Below are 26,778 nucleotides of genomic sequence, written 5' to 3' on the forward strand. Positions count from 1 at the left end.
AATGCAGTGGTTTATGAACATATAGGCTTCTATATGAATGGATGTCCTGTCCTGGTGCAGTATGTATCACTTTTAACATAGCACACAAGTCTGAGCTGCATGCAGGAGATTACAGCCTGCGCTTGAGGGGCAGGGACATCTCTCTCATGTTACTGTGCTGTCCAGAACTTGCACACAGACTCTGCTCTTAGCAGAGACATAACTAAAAGTGTAATTATACTTAAGTAGGCTCTATGCTGACTAAGTAACAAGTCTTTTCGTATGGAAAATACTGTGGCTCTTTTATTGTTCTTGTGAGGAGCAACATACTATATATCTGGATGACAGACAGATACTTTTGGTCGAGAGGTGATTGTACAGGTCACCTGGTTGGACGCAACCTATCTCGGTTCGACTCAGACTGCAATCACTCTCAAACAGGCTGGAGAGGATTTGCAATTAATCACCATCTAATCTATAAATGCAGACAGATTGCCAACACGCTGCAATCAGTCATAGTCAGGCTGCACTGATGAGTGCAACTCGTCTGTTCCATCAAATAATGAAACTTCAAATTGAGCTAAGTTTTACAGCAAAAAGCATGTCTTACTTTGTGATGTGTGTGCAATAGCTGCCACTAAGAGTGTTTATTTATTATTTATTTTAAAGGTAGAGAGATTGTGAGTTGATTGCACAGTGATTTTGGTCTAAAACTACTGTTTTTCCTGGTTTAATGTAGCCCTAATGAAGGCATCTAGTATGCAGATTGGTGCAAAACCTTTGCCATCTGGCCCAGGCCAGGGAACATGTCTTCAGTGATTAACAGAGCAACTACAGTGAGTGAAGAGCATTCACAAAGTCAAATCCTAGAAAATGCACCACTGGTTGGCCGTACTGTGACCCAGCTGCACGTTTAACAAAGAATTAAGGAATGTTTAATGTGATGAAAATAATTTTTCTGTATTTTAAAAGGTTACAGGAGCATTCATCGCTGTCGAGCATCCCAGATTAAGACAAGAACACCATTCCAACTCCTGAGGTACTTTCAAAGTGACTGCTGTGCTGTTGTGAGGAATAAAATTCTGTAAGAACTCAGCCAAGTAATCAAGGTGACAATGACAAGTTCAATAACACTTTCATGTCTTTTGTGATGAAAGTGAATACATGAAATCATATCAGAACAAAGGCTGTTTGGGTTTTTTGTTTGTATTTTTCAAAATCTCCTCATGTCTAACATGATTTATGTGTGTTGGTATGCAGAGCTGCCATTGCTACATTATCAGTATGCCATAAAGTAAAACTTTAAAGGTAATAAATCAGATCAAATAAAACCGTACCTGAGCGAAGTTGTTTGATGCGCCCATTACTGCTGCTGATATCCACAGGAAGCATGTCCTTGAACCATGAGATCTCTGGGTCTGGGTTTCCACTGGCAGCACACAACATTGTGGCAGTTCTGGTCTTTTCGACCACCTTTAGCTGGGGGCCCATATCAATGGTGGGAAAGCCATGAGGCACCTGGTTCTCTGAAAATGAGCAAAAAGGCAGATTTTAATTTTAGACACTAGACAGAGAAAAAGAAAGATGTTGAGAAAAATATTCGGAGAAAATATATTTTCAGCTGTTGCGAGAGGAGTTGAGTGCAACAAAGCTGTTGAGCTGGCAAGGCCAGAGAAGAGGTTGAAATCGAGCAAATAAATTTCAGGTGCTGCAGGCCTCAGAGTAATCAGACCACACGCACACAAAAAAACATTGTGCAAGAGCAGGCGATACTACTGGGTAACACTAGATCTGGTACTGATTTGGATTAGGTTGGAAATAAGAATGCTGTTTGCGACTGATTATCATGGCGACTTATTACCCAACACAAGGAGTCTGAGGTTTAGACAGAAGGAAGATAGCTGCAATCTGCCTCTGGGTACCCATGCATAGATGAGCTGCCTTAGGCTTTGCAAACTAAACAAACCCATTTGAATAATCCAACTCATCATAATGGATGTAAGAGCATGACAACAAGTAAAATATAATCCCTAAACCAAAATTTGGGCTCCACAAAAAAAAGGCTTTTTTTCCCCAGTATATAGCGGCAGTCTTGACACATGGGATTCAAATGTCACAAAGCATACAGTCCCTACCATCCTGTTCCGTTTATGCCTATTAGAGTAGCGAGGGGGCGGGGGCTGGAGCCTATCTGCGCTACCATAGGGCGAGAGGCGGTGTACACCCTGGACAGGTCACCAATCTGGCGCAGGGCTAACACACAGACAACTTTTCACACTCACATTCACACCTCTCTACCACTGCTAATTAAAACTTGCAGTATGCATATGTGGCATTCTAGTCATGTGAGTCAATAGCCATTTTTTCCCCTAGCAGCCACTTGTTCGCCATCGCAGTCTTTAATAAAAAAATGTGTTCTAGCTCAGATGCTTTCAACCTCATAATAAATCCAAATTTAACCTCAGGACAGCAACCGTAAAGAAGAAACACGATAGCCCTTGAGAGGTCTTATTATCAGCTTGCACTTGAACCGGTAATTTAGTTTATCTGTCTCCCCATATGTAAATGTGTCGTGGGGCCAGAGTGTTAAGTTGAAGTAAGTGCTAATGACTGTAACTTACCTTTGGTTCACCATGAAAAGATTTTAAACTGCAGGCTGTGTAACAATAAGCAAAAAGGCTGCTTTATGGGAAAAAAAACATTAATACAAGAAACTGGGAAATATATTGTCCGGACAGGAACCTCAGCTCATGTACTCATTCTCTCTGCAATTATCTGTGCACATGGTCATTCCAGCTCACCTCAGGTTAGAGGCAGGTGAACCCTCTGCACAAGGTCGTGCTGACTGAATATTTTACAACACATGTGGATTTTTTTTTGTTGTTGTTTTATTTTAAAGAATGACAGAAAATCTCAAGGCTGTCCATCATTCTAACAGATCAGAACACGGACAGTGGCTTGACTGTAACATTGAATAATTCACTTGTAACACTATACACAGTGCTGGCAGCGTTTGCGGCCTGTCTCTTTCATAAAATTACAATAAACACGCACTGCAGAAACCTCCATGAAGATTTCTTGGCAGCTCCTTCTGCATGAGGTTTACCTCCTTGTGCAGAAGAAGCTGTAAAGTCAATGAAGTCCCACATTCAGAGACTTCTGACTGTAAAACTGACTTAAATGACTCGGGAAATTTCAGGTGGAGGGTTCAGCCTTCAGGATAAAATACAAGTTGGAAAACAAAAACTTGTGTGTCAAGGATAGAGACGTAAAGTGGAAAAAAAAGATTGCTTCTTTAACAACCAACATTCATGAGTTTCATTATGCCCAAGGAAGCAGCCAGATTATGTCCACTTAGTTCAGAATTTGTCTGTAAAGATATGATAAATCCTCAGTTTTAGTGCCTTTGCTGTTAATGCAGGGAAAGAAAATCACTCATCTGTTTCTCACGATGGTGATACTTTTTTGTGTATTAGTAATTGTGACTGAGTTATTCTTAACAACATGATGCCATTAAATATCTCTCATGATCACTAATCCAGGGTGACCCAGCCTTGGATAAGTGGAAGAAAATGGATAGATGGATAAAAATCACATTATTGTGGATTTGTCTATGACCCTGTAACTCAAAAATACAGGAAATGAGAAAGTTGTAATGGAAAAAACAGAATGATCTGCTACAAAATCATTAGATGCAGGGTGTCTGGGATAAACATATTTAATCCTTAACCACTGGAATAGTCACATATGTAAGACTGTGACAGTAAATATATACACGCATCAATAAAAAAGCCTGACTTCTTTCCAAACTTCTGATTAATGGATCATCAATTTTATTATTTTATTCAATTTTATTTAGATCATCTAAGAACTATGTATCACTGATCAAATGCAAGGATTTGTATGAGAAATGATGTCACAAACAAAATAAATGCCATTTTAATATACGGAATCCGTGAAACCCCATTAAGTAGGCTGCATAAGCCCCTACTTGCCTCGTCTGAGTCAAAAATCCATATGTAAACCTATATGACGAGCATTAACACGACCACAGTTTTTTTTAAATCTATTCCCGAGCAGAGCAGTTGTTCCTTCTTTCACCCTTGTTTTTGGCCTGTAGCCCAAATTGTCTCATATTCAGATGTAGTTGACAGATCTCTGCAAGGCCTCTTATCGTTGTGGCAAGGTTTACTTCCTGTCTAACGATTTAGAATCAGTTTTCAGACATCCCAACCGAAACCTCTACAAAAGAGGATACCTCTATGAAACACACAAATACAGCACAATGAAATACCACTGCACCGTTTGTCACTGTATGAATAATGGTAAGAGTATTGTTGTGCCCCGTGTTCCTTTGTGGTCTGTTCTCACTAACCTTCAAAGAGAAAGAAAAGGAGCCAAAGACAGGAAGTGAATAAGGCCGAAAAATGCCTGGTAGAAAAAAAAACCTACATAATGTTGAAGCTGCAGTAATTTTTGATATAAGTAAGGAATCCATTCAGTAGAGTTAAAAGTTGATAACTGACCCCAACCCCCATTACTCAGAGAAAACCACTAATTAAGTTAAATGTGCAGGACTCTGAACTCCAGTCTGACCTTAGAATACGTTCATAATGGATCATCTGAGAGGGAATCCCTTTGTGCCTGCTCCCGTGGGTGCACTCACTAGCCAGTAGGTGTGGGTTGTGGTGGTTGTGTTCAGGACAGCAGGTTGTACTTAAGGACTACATTAGAGGCAATGCTTGGGCAGTGATTGAGCATCACTTTTCCACAATGAATTTTCTCAGAAGTCTGGACCCTCGTAAAAACATTTCATAGATTTAATGGAATTGAATAACATCGTCGGTTGGTTGCTAATGATTAATCATTACACACAATCACACAAGGTGGAATACGCCCAAAAAATAAAATAAAAAACAGAAAAAAAATCAATATGCGGCCTGTCCATCATCCACCCCTGATTTCCAGTGTTCATGAATCATGCAGTGCCAGCTGTTTGTGCATGTAGCACATGCTCAGACCCCCCCGGTGTCACTCAGCCTCAGCCAGAAAATTGTGGCTTCTCTCTACACATTGAAAACCAACTGATTCACTGAGACATGACACTGCAGTCAAAATTAAAGATTCTTAGAAAGTTATAAAATGAAATTTGATGCGTTTCTTTGACATATTTCTTAAAAGACATTCATACAGCCACATTAAAGTGGCTGCCTTACTTGGAGGAAATTTATCTCTGTTATTATACACACATAACTACAGAACTATACCTTTCACATGAGAAACTGGCATAATAAATGACAGTGCCCACCCACCCAACTCCGTGGAATTGCTGGCTATAGAATATTTATGATTAACACTATTGGCAAACGTTACTGGACTGTGAAAAATAAACACCATTGGCAAAACTGGTCGAAAGACCCCAAAGGAGTTCTTACATGATTCAGCGACTCTGTCGTTTCAGGAAGCACAAACGGGGAATAATTTTAAAAGCTTCTGTAAAGCCTAAAGATTAATGTGTCTCGGATTTATGCTTAATGTTTGCATTGCAAGGGAAAGTGCACTGATGTGGAAATTTCTACATGGTAAACTATTAAATGCTACACTGTTCAGAGTGCACATATAGAATATGCTTTAAATATGAAGCACCGCTCCGCTTTTGTGTTGCTTCCGTAATGTGTCCTAAATGGGAGCGGGAAATATCCCAGGTTAGTTAGAAGACAGTAACACGGCTCTTCTTAATGACCAACCAAAGCAGGCTTTGCTTGCTACATAAATTGTGCTTATAGGAGCACGAAGGACAACTGAATGGTTTTAAAAGCAACAGCAATAAAGGTGATGCAAAATTCTAAGCCACATGTGCAAAGTTTTTCCTAAGAAAGGAGGCGAAACATCAGATCTCTTTTGATAAATTTAAGCTGCATGTCTCATATGTTATTGGACTATTGGACAAAAACTGATGACTGTCTTTCCTTTTAACTTCTGCAGGAGCACAAGCTTAAGATCACAGAGAATTGATTATTTAAAAAAAAAATCACTATCATTTATGCATAGTACATCTGCGTAAGAATAAATATCAAAAGACTTTAAAGCACAGTTAAGCTGATTAAAGTTGTTCGTTGTAAAATCCCCGTAACTTTAGAAAATGCCTTGTAAAAGCTAATAACAGTTAGTTATTTCAACTTACTTTAAACATAATGCTCACTGTGAAAAGGTGAAATTTCTCCAGCGGCTCTAAAAGCATTCAGCCTACATCTTACATAAAAAACTGGCTATGTCCTTGCCTTTTGGCAAAAAGGAATAATTGAAACTCCTTTCTATGCGCTCATCAAAGATCATATCAAGCTATTGGATAAGATTTGAGTCCTGTCTGTCTATTTCTATTATTGCAACTCCTGCAGCTGGCCTTGTCTGCCAACTTGTCATCCCGAGAAGACAAAGACATGCCTTTGTTCAGTCCTCTTTAATTTGGAGGAAAAAGAAAAGAGATGGGGAAATTTGGAGAGAAACCAATGAAACAGTGCAGTCGTTGCAGGTTGATGTTTGTAAAGATAGAGGGAATTTTTAATAAAAAGCCTCTCTTATGCTGAAGTGTTATTCCTCAAGAAAAGCTCGATTCTCTTGTCTAGTCTATGCAAGAAAATATGAGCAAGGCAAAAATCCTGTGATAATGTCATACAGGCGTTCAGTACTGCAGCAAAAAAAAATTAAAATAAAAAAAAGAATACTAAGATCATGAGCTCCACTTGTAAGGAGATTAATGTGTTCTACTTTTTTAATCTAACTACTGCATTGGTAATTTATTCAGTTTGCATGCAGACTTAACAATCTGCAATCACGCATGCTGGGTACAAACCTTTATTCTACCACTGATCTAATATTGTGCTGCATACTGAAGAGCTTTAAAACCGGTGGTATTTACTGGAACTTTTGTTTCACTTGCAAAGTGTTTCTGTGACAGAGTTAACAACAAAAACCAGTAGAAACGCCCTGGATTTGCAATGAGTAAGGCCAGAGGCGGTGTCAGGCGGGCACAAGATGCAAATCTAGGTACGCGTGAACAGGTTCTTCCATGTTGTGATAATAAATAGGACCATTGTTCTCTCAACAGCAGTTTATCACGCACAGAGTCATACTGCAATGTGAGCAGCTTAGCGGATGAACTTAGTCCGCAGTGGTTATCGCAGCGCAGTAAAAAACAGAATGGGCAGAAGGGGAACACTTAATGTGGTTTTGTGATCGTACTGCTCAATTAGAATAGCAGTGGGAGCTTTGATTATACACAAAAGGCAAGGAGAAACACTGGAAAAATAATTTATTAAGAGAAGAGGCACTGCTACTATGTTAATTAGTCAAATTAAGAAAACTGTAATCATAAACCCTTGTGTCGAGGAGGAATGCCTCTGCGACAACCATAGGCAGGTGAAGTAAGATTTAGACGAGAGATGAGGAGAAAAAAAACTCAAAAGGGACTGAGGAAAGGAGGAGAAGAGGAGGGAGCAGGGGAGGGTTGCATGCCAACCTCCTGCCAGCTCCAATTACCAGTGCGAGTGGAGCGTGGCAGCTAGGGCGATGGGTCTAATCAGAGCCCTGCTGAAAGAGACCCATCCCTGTCCTCTTGTCCCACTGGGAGGCTGCTGGAGCTCAATCCTGCACTAACGTCAGCCAGCGTTTTTCCCACAACCAAAACATACTAATCTCAATGGGGAAAACACTCCAGACACCCCACTTCCTTTGTAAGAGGGGAGCCCTGACATAGTGGCACAAGATACAAGACTTGAATGCCTGCCTCATTTCCATCTCTGTACGACCTGGTATCTTCCTCCGTACAGCACTAAGGACACGATGGTGGAGAAATACGATGTGCTGCTATTAATATTTTGAGGATTACATAAGAGAAAGGCCCGTTTGGAAAGAATATGCAGTTATCAAAAACGTGATCGGGGATTACGTCTCTCGTGCACTGTATGAATAGTTAATCAAGTTCAGCATAATTGTTTGCCTTAAGAAAGTAAGGTTACAAAGTGCGCCTTTCCAAAGGTGCTCGTTTCATAGATCTGAGCCCGTCTCGTCTCAAAAAAGAAATCTAAGGCTTTATGATCTCCACGTGTGCCTGTTTGCCAAGTGATGGATGACAACAATTAAAGGTGATGTCTGCTTTGATAGTGTGAACCAAAAGACCACAGTGGCAGCCACACAGCCACTTGCCTCATGAAATATTACTGCTCTAAAATCTACCCTTTCTGAGCATACATCACTGCTCTGCCTTTACAGAGAACACAAAGGCCATTTTAGCTTTTTCATTTTCAGTGTTCAAATTTGTAGCTTTTAACTCTTAAGTGACAGCTAAATGTCTGACAAAGGAATCTATTTTAATATATTATTTGTTTGACATGAGCACTAGAACCATTATCATCTCAATGTTTCCACTTCTTTTCTTAATTGTTCACCTTTCTGGCAGCCCAACCTGTGGGTGAAACTAAATATAGTGCGGAGACTGTTGTCGATGTCTCAACTAGTCTTGAGTCAATTTGGCACCGAAAGGCAGATGAGCAGTCGGCAGAAACAAAGCACATGGCCTCCAGCTGTTTTCAGCCAAGAACATCAACAGACACGAGACAGACATTTGCATCTGCCTCAGACATGGAAGTGTGAGAGAGGTGTCAGCGCCAGCAGAAGGTACAAACAGAAAGCCAAACAAGCACAAGTTCAGCCGAAAGAGCTTTGTGGATAGCAGGATGCAGATAATGTTTTTAAGTCCACCGTGAAAACATAAAACTGCAAACGTAATGGCGGTCACACACTCTGCTGGAAAGTAGTAATGGGCAGAAATCTGGAGATAGCAGCATTTTAAGTTACAGTAACAACACACTCCCACAGCTGTTGCTTATTAACATCGCCTGCTGTTTAGTAGACTTTGACCTTGTATGTGATAGGAATGGGAGTGTGAAATATGGTGACAAACAGGCAGTGACTAATTTGTAGCTACTCTTGTTCTTTTGACTTGCAAAATGACACAATGTCAGCATACAGGTTTTTCTCACATGTTGTGCCACGAAGGGCATGTGAGCAGGCCTTTCCTGCTCTTCAGAGGAATACTAGCTGGCAGAGCTCCCACTATAGAGGTCTCCTCGGTAGGGATGGTACGGCACACCCCAACATCAAAGGAGGCCATTGATGTAATACTGTTGTAATGACATGAAAATGGTGAAAATCTCAATGGAACAGAATGGAAAAAAAACATAACAAAGAAAACAGGATGCAAAGTACAACCAAACAAATTCTTTTTTATAGATGGATGATGTGACTAGTACGCTGTGGTTCATTGCATGACAACTAGACTGACAGATAAGTCAGTTTACTAGATTTGTTACTATAGTTGTACTCTGAGGGGTGGGAAATCCATACAAAGTGCACTGAAATATCCATTGAAATCCACATGTTGTCAAGCCAGTTGGCTCTAGTAAGCTATCTCTTACACCAGGTGTTATGGCAGTTGCTATGGAGATAGCAGCGCATCAAACAAACAGTCCCTTAGGACATGTGAGCTGCATGACAGACACACCTGCATTCAACGGACCATCACAAAAATACAGCCATAACAAAAACACCGCAAGTGTGGTTGCTAATGCACGCTAATGCACTACATGCTAGTAGTAGTACATCATTGCGCAGTTATTCTCCTGTTTATCCAACTGTACTCGAAGTAAAGAGACTGTAATGCATGCCATGACCTTTGAAATAATACACTTTTTTGTCTGGCTGAGCAGAACATTTGGCCTTACTTCCTCGCCTACAGGCAGATAATCAATAACAGTCATCTAATTCCCCCCAAACTCCTTCCACTCCTTCCTTCCCTCCCTCTCTTTTTATCATCTCTCTCTCCACTTCCCTATTTATCTCTACTTCTCCCTCTTTCTCCCATCTGATATCATACTTCCACTGTCGTCAGTATGATCTACGGCCCTGCCAGATGCCCCGTGCCTGTTATTTATGCTGCGGCGCACCAGTTAGTACATCACCCTGGCCTCTGACCCATTACTGCAACCCAAGGGTGGTCTTCTGATTTCAAATGGTTATGCTGACCGAGTCACCTTCTGGGACAAGCACTGCTGCACAGAATCACATCCTCCATTAACTGTGCTATACGAGTAGCACAGCTGTAGGCTTTCATTTTGATATTACAGCTCTTCCTCTTGCCTTGTGGTCCTACTAACAGGAGTTTGATTGAAGACCCTTGAGATTACGGTATTACAGACTACACGGTTTGTGGTTTACTACTTATTTTAATGTAACTGCTTCTAAGATGGAAAAACCTGAGGGCTCGTGGTAAATGTCTTCAGTAATGCGATGCGGCTAATAAGACAGGCTATTCCTCCAGGTGTCACGGGAAAGAAAAACAAGGACAGGATCAAAAATCAGAAAGCGTGACGGTTAATGAAATCGCTGTACAAAAAGAAGCAGTGCAACGGTTCGCAAATAAATGAATTAATTGATCCTCTCCACTCCTCAAATTAATCATCGGCAGAGCTTTATTGTGGCATGTTTAGTGTAATTATCGCAGATAGGAATGGCTTTTATGAGTTCTGAGAAAGGCAGTGGATGTAGTGGAATGTGGCAGGTTCTGTTAATTAAATCCTCACTGACTGGGCTCCTGTGACAGCCTTTACTTATTCTCTCACTCAGAGATAATGAATAATACACAGAGTCTGTGAGTCAATGTCGACAGCTTCAACATTGATTATGTAGAGGTTTGCAGAAGTGCTCAAAAATGAGGTGCCACTATAGTTCACCTGGTTGAGCAGGCGATCCATATGCCGTAAGCCTCGGTTCGAGTCCGATACCATCTGTGCGTCATTCTCCTCCACCCTCTCCCTGCTTTCCTGTCTCTACATCATCCCGTCTCATAAACGTTAAAAAGGCAAAAATGTATTTTTTAAAGTGCTTAAAAACATCACACTGCGGCACAACCCGTTAACCGTTAACCACAGCAGATGAAAAACTGCAGTAATTTTAATCGTCAACAGCAGAGAAGAACCAAGACAAACATGACCTTCCGCTGCAAACGGTTTGACAGCTGGTAACAGTTCTGCAGATGCCCAGTTTTCCTGAAGATAGCAGTGTTTTAAAGCCAATTAGATTCACACATTTTCATGGCTAGACCATTCCTTGTAGCTGGTTTAAACACCAGCCTCGACACCATCAGGAAATACCAAGTCAACGATAAGGTAAAAACATAAGTTTACCTCAGGAATCATTAAATAGCATGTTAAGCTTTTCTTATTACTTGCCGTGAACATGCACTAACACTGAGTGCTACAGCAGGCACACCTATAACTGCGCACGCATGTTCAGTGATCCGTTCCTTGCAAAACAGGTTAAAAATATAGACAGAGATGTAATGCATGCAAAACCAATGGAGCCTTTGACAGCAGCAAGCAGACCAATAAACTACAACCTTGAAAAACACAGCTTAGAAGCATAGAGGGAAATGGGACCATGCCAAAATGGGACCATTCCTCTTAAACATGGGGAAAACGTGGAGCTTAAAGCCAGCCTATAAGGCTGATAGTGAGTCAAGCCCTTCGCCTCTGCCTTGTGTGGCCCAGTGGATAAGCCAAGAGGGCTCGGTGTGTAAATGTGTGAGGAAAAGGGGTCAGGGTGAAAGGACTCCCATTAGCCAGCTCATTGAGTGTAGGTATTAGACCTCCTGACAAGCAGTCAGCCCATCCATCCATAGCCAGTCAGGGCCTGGGGAGATGTTGACTCATTGGCTTACAGAGCTACACGGTGGGCTTGGCTCTTGGTGCACGCAGTGGTAGAGACCCAGGATGGCGTTAGTAAGTTAAAGGAAAGAAAAACATCAGGTTAGTCTTTAAACATTTTTTTTGTAACTTTTTTGTTGGACTGTATTGTTTCATTGTTATTTCGACAGAGAATACAGAAACACACATTAGCACAAAATGCAGTTCTTGCAAAAGAAATAAAAAAGTTACATCATATTTTCTTTAAATTATGTTTCTTTAAAATTATTTTTAAGGTACACTGTACTAAATAAATAAGAAGGCAAAACATTTAAACCCACCACTGAAAATGGATGTACTTCAACGCAACACTCCCAACAATTGTGGGCTAAAATAGACCATAAAAGTAAATCAATTTTCAAGGTTTTTATATTAGATTGTTACTTGCTTTCCATTCTAGAAGGATTTTCCTTTTTTTCCCTGGTGTCTGTGTGTTGTCTAATCATTGGTTTTGCATGACTCACAGACAGACAAAGACAGACACAAGCAGCTTACACTGTCACCAACATCAAAGCGTTTGGATGACACCATTTATACTAAACCAATCAACAAAATATACAATTATGAAGTAGGAATTGTTATATGAAATATTTGTTAGAAATCTAAGAAATCAAAAGCAATTCTGCTCCAAGGTCGACACAATGTCAATAAACCACATGTAATCATTTCGGCCCATATCCAATTTACAATTTATAGAGCCACACTTTCTCTCTGACAAGGAGAGGAAATTAAATACAGCAGAGATCTTTATTAACTTTATAAGAAAAAAACAACACAGAATGCCAACAAGCCTGGCTGAGATTTTGAACTTTTGCCAAGAATAAAACACTTTTTTTACTAAAGCACAAAGATCAGCATAAAGCAATGAGTAAATTGATTTGATGCAAAATTACGTTATAGGTGTTTGCAGGGCTCAGAGCTCTTGGGTATAAGTACCTATTAACTTGAATTTGACCCTTCAAATATCAATTTGATACAGGGGCACATTTGTGAGTGACAGTTTTCATCAACCTTTGTTTATATTCAGAGAGACTCCCTATATTTTTAGATAAATGTTAGTCTCACATTTTTGATGTGTGACTTTTTCTCCCTACATTTTTTTAAACTGGTTTAGCTTGAGATATGACACTTCAATAAAAACTAAAAAATGCTTATACGTACATTCTAGTAATCCAGTAAAGGAAGCAGGCTGAATGTATGCATCGGGGTGGGAAATTACCCAATTCACTAAGGCTGTGGTCCCACAAACAAATTTTCAGTAAAGTCTGTAATTGAATGATAAAGGCCAGCTGCAGCTGTTTGTGGCAGATATTTAATAACGGATGACAATTCACAGATATCCCTGTCTGTTCTTGACAATACCCAGACGTAAACGGATGTTCATGTCTTGTCACATCTCCAATATCTTCTGAAATCCAGGGGAAAATGTCCAGATGAGAAGTGCAATCCGTCCTGACAATCATGAAAGGCCATAACTTCATGTTTAATACAGTGACAGATTACAGCTGTGGTCTCATGGCAGCAGCCAGATGCAACAAAGTTTCAATGTACAAGCTATGACACAAGAAAACAGAGCGCTATGGAACCCAGTGTGGCAGCAGTGGAACAAATACTGGGAAATTAATGATATTTTATGACTTTTGTTTCCAGTCTGGTGTATATACACATATCATACTATGAGATAGTCCTGTTTTTTTTCTCAGTGTCATCTCTAGAGTAGTATTTATTGCAGGGCAGTGTTATGATTACCGTGTCCACCTTGTATAGTTATCTACACAAGAGACAACAAAAATCATTATATCGGTCATTCCGGCTTTAAGCCAAGAGAAACAGCGCTTTGATGCCTGCATTTGTTTAGCCGATTTCTTTTTCCTGCTTTCTTGAGCTTAGAAGTTGAGCAAATGTGTTCTTTGGGAGAAACTGCAAGGCTCACATGTACTGAAACAAGCTTTGAAATGAGATAAATTCATCCATCATTAGCCTTTTCTTAACATCTTTCAGGATGTCAAAGTTTTTTAGCTGCGCGCTTGAAGTTGTGAAGTAAATTAGAGAAATGTAAATTCGCTCTAGAGTCATTAGGCCAGTCTGCAGCTGTGTTTTGGGGGTTTAATACAAATTGATATGCTTTCTATGCTGAAGAAAGTGGTGGGAAGCAGACAAAAGCTGTAATGAAGCAGGTAACTTTTAAAGACCAGGTGAAATTCACTTAACTGCACAAAAAAAACCCACAAAAAAAACAACAACACACAAACACAAAAATGGTGCAAAAACAACATCGTTTTGGTAGTAATAAATGCCTGACTTGTCTGGTTCTCCATGCTATCCTCTGCCACCTTTCTCTCTCTCTATCCCCTAAGGGCATAGACAAGATCAGTAATGATGGTGCAGACATACCAGACATTGCAGATACAGCTTGCCAAAAGCACAGAGCAATTGATGGACAAGTACAGATGATTAAAGGCTGCCTCAAAGCAAAAATGACTCCATCCAGATGTCTTGCATGTAACATAAAATATTGAGTCCAGCATCAAATAAATTTCATGGAATAGACCGATTAATCAATGTCGATTTAATTGGTACATCCAGTGTATATACAACAAGACTGAAGATAACTTTTTGGGGCGGGATTTTTAGAAATCTGCAATGATTGATCACACAAACAGATGGTAATTCTTAAAGTTTTTGATTTGCACACCTATAAATCTGTACCAGTTCATCAGCTGTATTCCTGTACACCGGACAAACAAGGCTGGCTAAGGAAAATGGGAATGTGGTAGTAGATGTGTGGGTTTTCTTCTTAATTTTCCTCCTAAACAACAAGCAGCATAAACATGTTTTAACTCTAAAAATCGACTTGTCCTACTTATAATCTCCAAGTCCTTGGAAGCAAGGGTGCAAGGATGCAGATTGGGTGGCCAGGAGAGTGACTCCACCCCGCCATATTGTGCAAGTCCTTGGGAGAAGCATGCATAGACAGATGCAGTTTGTTTCTGTCAGACTGGATATGATCTATGATGCTGGGCCTCCAGCCAGCAGATGGTGGGAGAAATTAAATCTGTGACACAGACTGTCACAATGGACCACAAGAATACATTGGACGCATGTGTGTGTGTGTTGAGTGTGTGTATGTATGCATGGGTAGGTGACAATGGGAGACACCTGCAGATCAGTGTGAGTGGGAGCATGTCCCTGGACGATTTTGTGTGCATGCAGGTCTGTGCTACTGTCTTTTTTCGTCCTATGGTATGCAATATTAAATATGAACTGACTACTCACCCTGTTGAACAAGGCAGGGAGATAACACTTTAAATGGTAGGAGAAACCAACCAGTAATGAAAAAAAAGAGAATCGCAGAGAGTGGAGAAGTAATGTGGGAAATAGCAGTTACACAAAACTGCTTTATTTTGGTCATTGTGGGTGATCTGAATAGCGAAGGAAAGGAGAGTATTAAGTTGTTGGAGGAGCAGGGTTCGGTATTAAAATCATTCCGATATAGCTTCTGTATGTATTTATCTTGCCCGGGAAGAGGCGCAATGAGATTTCTATGCTGTTTATCCAGTCGGGTTTGTTGTCCGCACTTGCCTGGCTCCTGAGATATTTATTACTGGCATTGTGTCGCAGTCATTTTCTGCCTCTGCACAAGGGACTATAATGCATGGCAAGCAAATAAAGCTCTTTCTAACCAGTGAGTCCGTAATTTGTTTACTGCCACCAAACACAGAAGCACTAAATGCAGTCAACGCAGTAAACCTGGGACACTGTACTGAATTATACTTTCTAAACTCTGTGCGCAAAAACAGATGAGTTTTCAACACTGCTGTATAATTATGGTCTCCTTTCTCCATCTTAAGATTAGAGAGGCATAAAATTGACTCAAAGGGCAAAACTCTATTAATATTACACAGAACTACATCACTCCAAAGTTTGATGTTTGGCATGTTTTCACCAAGGAAGGAACTACTTTTTTCTTTATCAACTACAGAAACTCCAAGTCCTTGCATATTACTCGCTTGACCTTTCCAAAAATTACATTTTTTCTTGATATCGCATGTTCAGAAATGAGTTACCAGGGAACTTCAAAAAAACTTGTGGTTTGAAAGGGACCCTTTCTAATTCACACTCTGACAGTGGAAGATTCTGGTAATGACTGGGCTTTTGATATGGTACCATTTAATAACGTTCCTCCTTTAAGACCTGTCTGCTCTCTCCCAAAGGACAGGAAAATGTTCTCCAGCACAGCACAGAAAAAAAAAGCAACAGGATGTACCTTCAGTTTCAGCTCATGGAGTCATGGGAAGAACTACAGATATCAGTTTGGCATTTTAGTTCGTTTTAGGGTTTTTATGCTGGAGAGGTTTTGCTTAAACTACCGTAATTTTCGCACTATAAGGCGCACTTAATATCCTTTAATTTTCTCAAAAATCAACAGTGTGCCTTATAATCCGGTGCACCTTATGTATGAATTCTGGTTGTGCTTACTGACCTCGAACCAATTTTATGTGGTACACGGCGCTCAAAGATCTGTCAAAAAATGCTTTAGTATGACTTTGGTAAGCTACGAAGCTGCACCCCTTGATGGATTGTCGGAGCATTACGGCTACCGTAGTCAGGAGCATCGCGGAGCAATCTGGGTCCAAAACTCCGTCCGCTTCAGGTCCCAAAGTCAAATGAGCACTGCAGCATCACTGAGAGGTAAAAACTGTCTAAATTCTTTCATCTTTAATAAAATGATCAGCGTTGCTGCTTTACCAGGTGTAACAATTAAGTTTAACATCCAGGTATCGATGAAAACAGAAAATGTTAAATTTAAGGGAGTTAGAAGTTAGCAGGAAGTTAGCTCGCTAGCTTTCACCTAAACATGATATACCATGTTCTGACTGAGAGATTTCTGAAAAAATGAAAACGTACAGCTCTGCTATCACTTCCAACTGTTTAGAAAACTAAAGAGCAGTGACTTTTGTATGGTTACTGAATTTGGGCTAGCTGGTATATAATGATGTGCTACGAGATCGTTAGCGACACAGCTATGTTAGCATAACATAAACACAGTGAAGCTGGAGGATGAATGCTAATTTATTTTCCCTGGATAAAAGTTAACGGGAGAGTTCACGATGGTTAGGGACTAATGCAATTGCATGGCAGGATGCTGTAAATGGACCAAACTTCAGTCAGGAGAACAACTGAGATAATCCATCCACACTACGAGGTTAGTCATTAATATACTGCAACAACATGGGAACAGAGCAGCTGCCAGAGAATTCAACATTAATGAATCAATGGTACAGAAGTGGAGGAAGCGAGAAGAATGAGTTCAGTAAAGTCTGACTTATTTGTTTTGTTTCGCTTAATGCGCCTTATAATCCGGAGCGCCTTATGGTCCGAAAAATATGGTAATGCCAGGGAAACTCATTGTTAGTGAGTCAAAGCAGAAAGGCATTATTCTCAACTTACTTTGGTTTGATGCAGTTTTTGATTAAAACAAATAACTACAAAAAGTTTTCTTCATGTTTAAAAATGAATTACTGTGTTAATACAGAGGCACTGTCTGCACTTATATATGTCATAAAAGGAAACAAAAGGCAGCATTAGGATCTATGGACTCTTATTTCACTGTGATAACTGATCTCTAATTAAATGTTACTGTAAAATCTCTGAGCTAAGAATCTTTAGAGTGAAAATGAGACCACTGCTGTAGGCCTTTCCCAGAACTTGGCAATTTTGCACTTCCCTGGTAGCTATTGGAAACCAATTAAAGTAAAGCACTTTTAAGGCTTTTGCTCAAGGCGATTTGATCAAAATTTGGAGTTGGTTTTGGACAAACCTTGTCAACATACAGTTGCGAAGACTATCAACTGGACCACAGAGACAAATTTGTTTTTATCAATTTTGTCATGACGTGATTCTGACACCGCCTTAGTCCTTTCTTGATCTGAGTCATTGCATTTTAAATTTCATCTAATGTTAGCGGTGATAAATATGAATTATTGCCTTGACATGGAGAAGTGGCAGTACGCTGCATTTAAGACTGATGTTGTCAGCCGAGATGTCTTTTCTGGACGGCAGTAGTTTATTTCATACATCACAGAGACAAGCACCATTTACCTGGACATTTACTAAGGCAGTTCAATTCAAGGGAGGGGGGGAGGTGGCGCTCAAGGTCAGACCATTGGCATCGTTACCCATGTAATGAGTCATTGTTCCTCTTGGTCATCTACTACCTCACTACAACTTCAATTTGCCACCACACTGTCCACGGCAGTGACGCAGAGCAGGCAGCGAGACAGAAGTGGGTAGGCACAGAAAAACCATTATGAATGCAAACAGATGAAGGAAATATAAATAAATAAGAGTTTGAGAGAAAAGAGGAATGAAAGGCTGAAACAGTATTTCTCAATCACAGCTCTCCTAGCAATGTCTGCATCATCATTTAGCCACATAGGTCGGAGCTGCAGACCGGCAACCAATTCTCTCTCTCCCTCACACACACACACACACACACACACACACACACACACACACACACACACACACACACACACACACACACACACCCATAAAAATGACATTTTAGATGTAAGGCAATTGTTCAAAACACTGCAGTTAAAAAAGAAGACTTGTAGTAAAGGATCCTCACAAGCTGACTTATGAAAGTCTGGCAGTTTTGTACTTATTATTACGCACCCGTGTGTGTGTGTTTGTCTCTTGCACACACAAAATGAAGAATGGCTAAGCTGACTTTGGGCCCGTATGTAAGTCTCAGTGGTGTGACCCCTCGAGCAGGGGCGTGAGAACTGCGACGAACAAAGAGCGGGGCTGTTACAGCGTGACAGAATTACAGAGCGACTCGAGACTCATGACTGCAAAAGTGCTAAAGCCCGACTTGGCTAGCGTGAAAACGTGCCTTTGCAACTCCCTGCAGGTGAGTATCCGATTACATAACATCTGTACGTAGGTCTCCAACAACAAGTCAGACATAGTGAAATAACGAAATAAAGTGAAATAACTCTCATGAAGTCTTGATTTGTTTATACAAAGTTGAGTAACTCTACCACAGAGTCACAAAAAGTGACTGCCAGTGAGGTCAAGCCAAAATAAAGTGTAAGGCAATGACTTATCAGGCCATTTTTAAAGAGCCCGAGTCCTTCTGTTACCAGTGCTCCACGTCTTGACCAAGTTTCTTTGCATTTTGCTCGATAGTTTCTGTTAAATCTTGCCCACAAACAGCAAGACTAACAGAAGGTACTGCTCACCTACTTCCACAGTCACATTGTTAAGGTTTTCTACTTAATAAAAAAAAATCCTTCAAGGGACTTACTGAAGTATCATGTGGTGCCACAGGACGCTGTTACTACTGACACAAAATAAACACGAACCCCAAAAAACGGCTAAAAATCACAGCAAGTGATCCAGACAATAATGAACTGCTGAACCTTGGTGCATTACGCAGCATGGTGTTCCTCTGCCAACACAGAAAGCAGGTGTAAAGCTGCTCTGGCATGACTGTCATAATCCATATTTTGCACGACTGGCATAACAAAATAAAGAGCCAGTATATGAAATAATCGTAATTAATGCTCGACCTTCCTTTGCTCTGCTAAAACCTATAATCCAGATCAACTTATAGCTATAATGACTTCACCGTTCTCGCTGCGTCTCTGAATGGGGGTGCTCATAGCACTACGGCAGCTTTGTGGGAGATGCAAAGTCACATGCACTTGAATTCATGCGGAGAGTGTGAGCTTCCTCGTAGTGGAAAGCAAAAACAGGACGGTTTTGCTTATGAAGACATTCTTTCGACCGTGGTTTTTTTTTTCCAGTGAGGACAGACAAACCCAACATGTTTGCAACAGCACATTTACCGAGTAGCTCTGCTGGTTTTGTGCCTTGCTCAACGACACCACAAAGATTTCTGGCTACAGACGCCTTCACTGTTACTTTCCCCAGACTTTATGATTTGGTCTCGATGTGAAAAGGCTATGTATATTCTGATGTGACACCCACGTTTCAAACCTTCAGGCTACTCCTGGCCCATTAAAAGCGAGGGTCATTAGTCTCCATCTGTTTGGTGCTGCCCCAGTGTTTTCTTGTGCTGCTGATATGAACTTGATATATCACTAGGCTACAAACAATAGTCTAAAAATAGAGTGGAGCTGACGTCATTGCTCTGTAAGGGAATGCGTGTTTGTTCTGAGTGTGTGTTTGTCAGTGAATATCTTTGCATGTGTGTTTGTATGAACAGTCAGCTCATCGTAAGGCTTCAGGCGGAGTCGAGTTCTTTATTTAAACACGATGTGTGGTTCTGGTCTTTGACAGATTTTGTGAGAAAGCGTAGAGAACAACTTTTACGAGATGGCTTGTTCACAAATCAATCATGCTAAACATCAGTGGTGACTAGATGGCATCCAATAAATTGTTTAACTAATAAATACAATAATTCTAACAATGTTACTGGGTTGTTTTTTTTTTGAGAATGGACAGAAAAGTTCAAAAACAATATTACATCACTGTTATTTACACTTGAACAGCTGTCCTCGCACGTTCGGCAGAGGTTGCTCAGCTCCAACACAAACAAACCAACTTGTGATAGTCCTGCTGGAGTACACGTTCCAAAATAAAAAAGGTATTTGTGTCTGCGCTGACAAAGACTTGTTTACTTTGGCTGTCTGCCATCTCACCTTGGACAGGTAAGTAGATGGGGCTTGCATCAGTCTGTAGACCAAAAGGACCTGTTTTTATGAGCCTGTATTGTTTTGCTTTGTGCAACTAAAACAATGAGCCAAAACTGGTCCAACCATGCAGAGAGGTGACAACTCAGGTATTGGTATTTCACTGATATGATGACTATAGCACTTCCAAACACTTTCCCTCAGTTTAATATAACAATATATATTAATTCATGTACACATAAGTATAAATTGTCAATTTCAAAAACTGAGGAGTGTATAAAATAAATGTTTCATTTCATTGTGATTTGAAGATCAGAAGACTCTGTTGCAAAGACTTTGCCTGAAACCCTCGATTACACAGAACTATGAGGGAAGTAGTCTTTGGAAAAATAGCAGTAATTAGAAAAATACTTGGCAACTGACTGGATCTGAACTACAAAAGAACCTAAAGTGGTGAAGAGGAAAAAGAAGATGCAGTTTGAGTCTAAAAGCTACCAAGCAGTCAGTCTAGTATGAAGTTAGCATGCCATTAGACGATGCTTGCCATCCTTGTAACAAAAAATAGCAGTTGAGAGGAATTTTTAAAAAAAAAACAACTTGGCAGGTGATCAGACAAAATATCTATATTTTCACGACTGAAACACCTCAGCTGTGACTGTTGGCCATTACATTTTTATAGGACAGTGTGTGGTTTGGCTTCACGTTCACAGCTTGAAGCCTGGCACAATATATTCCCTCTTGATTATGATATTGCCAGTCTCACGAGAATCAAGTTCCCTCACAAGGTAACACGGTCATAGTTTAAGGTCTGGCTACTACTCCATGGTGAAAATGTGTGCAGTAAATATGTATCAGTACAGCCTAATAGATAAAAGCATCAAATGGCATGAACCACAGATGAAAGAAAGAAGACAGATAGAAGATGCTTTCATGTAAAGTAAGTCTGCTGGTATAAACAGCTGCTCACTGTCGAGTAAGATCATTTTCCGTATTTCACTGAGTGAGGGACTCCAAACTTGCCCCGTACACAAAGACTATGATTAAGCTAATCTCATTCATATGAGTTTTATGTCATATTGCCCGCATAAACCTATTTGTTTATGAAACAGCATTCTTCGTGATATAGTGCAAAAGAGGGGTAAAAAGAAAACCTTTCTTTGTACTGAAGAAAAGCCCCTACGGGAAGATTATGCAAGCCCAGCCGATGATATCACCAAATCAGCGTGGACAGAGAAAAAAAAGGAAGGGTGGGTGTAAGGAAGATGGGATTCAAACTGGGGATGGAAAGGCTGATTTTGAATGAGAGGGGATCTGCTTTAATGCCGGTGTAATGGCTATAGACGGCCTTAATCCTCCCTCTGGCTAGCTCTGGAGCTTTTTTTTCGTTTCCTTTAAAGTTTGTAATGAAATCAACTCCTGTGGTGACTAGCTGCCACATGACAAAATTACAATCAATTAAAGAAGAAATTCGCACCTCTAGGCTCAGTGATACGGAAGGCTGCATGTGCAAGAAGAGGTGGAGAACCTCTGTCCATATACTTTGCACATACACATACATTAACTCTATAGGCAAAAAAGGAAAAGAGGTCCATGAAGGTCAAACTAGCCTGCAGGCACTGAGGGTGCTTGTACATGTAGAAACAACTCAAACATCCAAACATTATTTATATGCCTATAAAGAATTTTTTCTTGAAGTTATGTGGACAGGCAGAGAATTATTGATTTCTAAACGTTTATATAAGTCATACATGTTAGCATCAGGCAGTATTTACAGCTGCTTTTTTAGATGATTGTGGCTTTGTTTTTAAAAAGTACTCAAATCCAAGTAACCAGCTGAAAGATCTCGCATTATACCCAAAAACTGTATAAAATTGTCAAAATATATAAAAACATAAGCTAAAGATTGCAGCTCACACATTTGCTGAGCCGCTAGCTTATTTAAAAAATGTTTAACCTTGCAAATTAAGATACCGCTGTTCCTCCTTGGCAAGGGCAATACCAGGAATTCCACCAATTTCATATGTATGAATTATTAAAGCAAACACTCCTATTTCCTTATATATTGACGTAAAGGATTTGAAAACCACCAGCAGCAGGAAAAAAAGGACCACCGTGAAAGCAAGTGTGGAGAGAGAAACCAAGTGGAAAAAGCAGAAGACTTATCTTACCTTCAAGTACTGTAAGCTTGGCACTGGTGTTGATCTCGCCGGCGCTGTTAGTGGCCGTGCACTCGTAAATGGCTTCGTCTCTGTGCGTGCGCAGAGGCTGGATCCGCAGTACGGAGCCCGAACCGTCGTCAAATTCAATCACCTGAAAAAAACCACAGGAAAGTAAAGATGCAGGAACTCCATTTTTAGTGGCCTCGATATTACACTACCTTTATTATGCAATATAAACAACATACATTCCTACATGCAGATTACTTGATTTTTTTCTAATGTGGGAGGTAAAGCATTTTTTATTTGTCATTGGTGCTCTTTTACTAGTTTCTATGTATCCCTTCAATCCCCTCTTAACCAAAAGGAAAAATCAGCTGAGGTCATGTCTAAAAACACTGACACAGAACAGAAGAAGTACAAACCAATAGCTCCTCAGGTACCACAGTTATGTAATGTCACAGAGGTAGGAGTGGCCAGAAACGGCGAGAACCCCCAGCTAAAGTATCCCCTCCTCTTCAAAGGGGAGCACAAATGGGAGGGGAAATACATCACATACGTTACAGTAGTGCGTGCCCAGAGATGGTGTAGCCGGGGGACACGGGGGAAAGGATGAGCGTGTGAAAAAACAGACAGAGATGAAACAGACTACATAAATCAAGATGGAGGGAGATTAAAGAGAAAGGAAGATTGTCTAGGTTCCCTTGGAGAACTGAAGAGTCAGTGTGATGCTCAATAACAGGGGCAAGCCATTGTGCGTCCTGTGTGAATGTGTCATTTGTGTGAATGCTGCCAGTCCGCACGCATGTGTGGATGCGTCTGGTCTCAATGAGAGGTTATAAAAGCAGTCTAACGTGCTGCGTTTGCTCCTGCCTGCATTATGTTTGTACATGCAAAGGTGCTCAGAGATGTGAAAGTCACGCATGAGTGCCCACCTCGAAGCGCTGGGAGCTGACTTTCTTGCCTTTCTTCATCCAGGTGATTCTTGGTTTTGGCTCCCCTGTGGCTTGGCACACAAACGATGCAACTCCGCCCGAGATGCCCGTCTGATCCTCAGGGGATTTGACGAAACTTGGCAAGCCTGAGGAAGACGAGGTGACAGGGACAGAGTAAGGGAAATAAGTTATTGACAGGGAAAGAGGTTGAGACTAGAGGGAGAACTTATCTATCGGTGTCACTTTTCTCCACACAAAGGCAACCCTGAGAAAACCCACACAGGCATTGTTGCTGTGCACACCTGCAGCTCAGTCATGAGAGACACGTCTAGTCTTTGTGTGCTTGTCACTGTATCATGTTCTTACCTTTAACCTGACACACGGTTTAAAACACGACGAAGTTTCTCACTAGAAAAAAAATACACCTCTGTTAATTGGGCTGTTTAGCTATCAAATGGTTGGCATATCCCAAAATTGGAGAGCGCCAGCTATGATTTGATACTGTACTACCGTGGAGAACACCTCCAACTGTGATTTCTCCTGTTTGCCTTTAGGGTTCTACAGGGCAACACACTCAGCACCATTGTACATACGACAATAGAGTGTTTCAACAGCCTGTCAAGGCTGACGTGATGCTACAATGTGCATACCTTAGCTCTACGTAACAACTGCAATGCTTTATGCTTTATCTACAGCCTCAGATGTGCATAATCTTGGCTTCGGCACCATGACACAATGTTCCTATTGCAGCTCTGTCAGCTCGTGTTTCATCTCCAGAGTCATTAAAAAGGGAGGTAGGGAACACCTAGACCACAGATGAGCAGACTGCCCCATGGAGACATGCACAAAGGGGTAAATCATTATGCCGTGTACACACAGGAGACGCCAGCTTCCCATCTCTGAGTACACGCTGGGGAGAAATCCAGCAATGTTTCTTGTTATAGCATAACATTTGTATTTTTTTGGAAAAGAAGCATGTGGGGAGGTTCACTATCTGGTTAGCACAACGCTGTAATTTTTTCAGAAAAAGAAGCTCCACCTGCTACATCATCACACTCTGCACTCACTTGGCTAGAGAGAGAGAGACAGAGGTGGTGTTGGCTGTCCTTGCTTGAGGACATATCCACAGAGGCGCTTCCTTCAATGCAATGCAGCAGTTTTACAATAAAAGGATACGGCAAGCCTGCAGGCAGTTGCGTGTGCATGCATATATACCATATGTTACACATATTTAAATTCAACTGGTTGGAGGAAGAAAGGCACTACCACGGTGTGAAACACCACAGAATAATTGATCGACATGCAGATGTCAATATTTTCTAGTGACCTTTATGAAAATATGCAAATTCTATTGATTTGAGGTTATTTCTGCTAAAATATCTTTGTTTTCAAACCATTGCAGAGCATTTAAAATGAAATCTTTTGACATGGCATTTAAAAATTTCATGAAATTTAATATTAATGTCAAGTCTTGACATGATATCATGACTTTTTTAGTTTAAAATGAAATGAACAGCAAGGCCATATTTATTCTTTCAAAGCTGAGACAACGTTGCCAGTATTTAGGATAAAAAATATAATATGATATATAATATAATGGCAGTGTAGGTCACATAAAAGCTAACGCACTCACAATAGTGTGTTACGAAAGGTAAACGTTTTTGTTTCTTGTGATAATGTCATGTTGTTTAAATGCCACGTAACGGCACATAACGGTCATATAACTGTCTAAAAAGTGTAACATCTTAAAAAAAAACTAAACAAATCAAATGTACTACAGCACAGTAAAGTGTTAATGGGAAGTCAACCTGATGTTGATCTTGTCCCCAAACTCACCTGACATTTGAATTCGATTTTTGATTTTTTTTTGTCCTGGTTATTTTCAGGAACAAGTTTTAGAAAAAAGATTTAGCAACTGCAAAAGCACAATAATCTATAGCATCAGAATGTGGCTGTGACACACATGCATGTGGCGGCAAGACACCTGAGTTAACAAGTCCACCCTGATAAGCATTAAGAGTGTATGCCTGAGCATGCCTGAGCCTGCGCTTGGGTGGTGCGTTGGAATGCTCAAACCCTGATTATCAGCCATCAGTCTTAGAAGAGTTGCTGCCAACATCTGTCTGTTGCAGTAGCATTCAGACCCATGTCAGGGTTTTCACTTTGTTGCACAGATGAAGGATCAGACAGTATTAAAATAGTTCAGCGCACATGATTCAAATTAAAGGACATAAGCTTGTGTATTGCCACAATCATTTAAGTTAGAAAGCGCTGGATCTTAGAAATCTTTAGGATTTTAAGGATAAACAGAAAAACTGTGGAAACTGGCCTCATGGAGCTTTTCCCGTATTAATCCTCTTAAACAAGCTTCCCCTGAATTTCGATAGTTGACCTGTGACTCACGGGCTAAACTGTGGCAAATTCAGAGCTCTCCATCGTTAATCCAGATCTCACCGAGCATTCAGTCACAAAATCACAAGTCACTGCGGTGACCCTAAACCACAGACTTATACATGGGGTTAATGGTGGTCCTACCACACTCCACTGAAAGGACAGAGGCATTTACTTTTGAACTGCGAGAGTTGGTGTTCCTCTGTCAGCACAGCCACCACTGAAGGGTGATATCAAACTGTTGGGTTTGTCAGTTCTTTTCTTAGACAGACAAAATCCAGACTCAACCTTTTTTCTTCGCCTGTGTCCCATTTTCCTGGCTGTCAGGCAGTTGTCACATGAAAACAATGGCAGGGACGAGGTGGAAAACACATAAGCCTACCTATGCAAATCCTTCTCTCAGCCACTGACTACGAGTTTTGGGCTGCGCTCTCTTTATGCTTTGATACATCACATTCAAAACTCATATCTTGACAAGGCTTTAACGCATGCTCTCTTCTCTCTGGCAATGTGTGGAAAGTGCTGCCATAACTGTCAGGCATAGTGCTTTGCTGCAAGCTGCCAGAATCGTAGGGTTGGGGTTACTGGCTCATGAGTATTGCTTATTTACCAGAATTTGGCCATAATACAACAATGCTTTAATTAGTATCACTAAACTGGGTTATCAAAATCAAAATCACTCAAATGACTGTTTTAATTACCAAATAAATAAACCAGAAAGATCCTACATGCAAAACAGTGCTGCTGTACACAAACAACAGCCTGGTTGGTGGTACTGAAAAAAATGTTACTAGAGCAAAAAGCCTTTCATGTTAGAACTAATGAATGGAATAAATGAATTAATCAAAGC

At 40.6% G+C, this 26,778-nt stretch overlaps 1 protein-coding gene across 24 annotated transcripts in view; it reads right to left on the bottom strand.

The window, feature by feature from the left end:
• Positions 1-26,778, bottom strand: part of LOC134616307 (receptor-type tyrosine-protein phosphatase F) — a 163,523-nt gene that overhangs the window by 66,737 nt on the left and 70,008 nt on the right. For all 24 annotated transcript variants that reach the window (XM_063461085.1, XM_063461080.1, XM_063461078.1 and 21 more), the window contains exons 3-5: positions 23,538-23,683; positions 22,615-22,756; positions 1,317-1,505 (exon numbers count right to left, since the gene is read on the bottom strand). In XM_063461085.1, coding sequence (XP_063317155.1) covers positions 1,317-1,505; positions 22,615-22,756; positions 23,538-23,683 — 477 coding nt within the window. The remainder of the gene's footprint in view (positions 1-1,316; positions 1,506-22,614; positions 22,757-23,537; positions 23,684-26,778) is intronic.

The sequence above is a fragment of the Pelmatolapia mariae genome, linkage group LG18, assembly GCF_036321145.2.
Source record: "Pelmatolapia mariae isolate MD_Pm_ZW linkage group LG18, Pm_UMD_F_2, whole genome shotgun sequence".
NCBI lineage: Eukaryota > Metazoa > Chordata > Actinopteri > Cichliformes > Cichlidae > Pelmatolapia > Pelmatolapia mariae.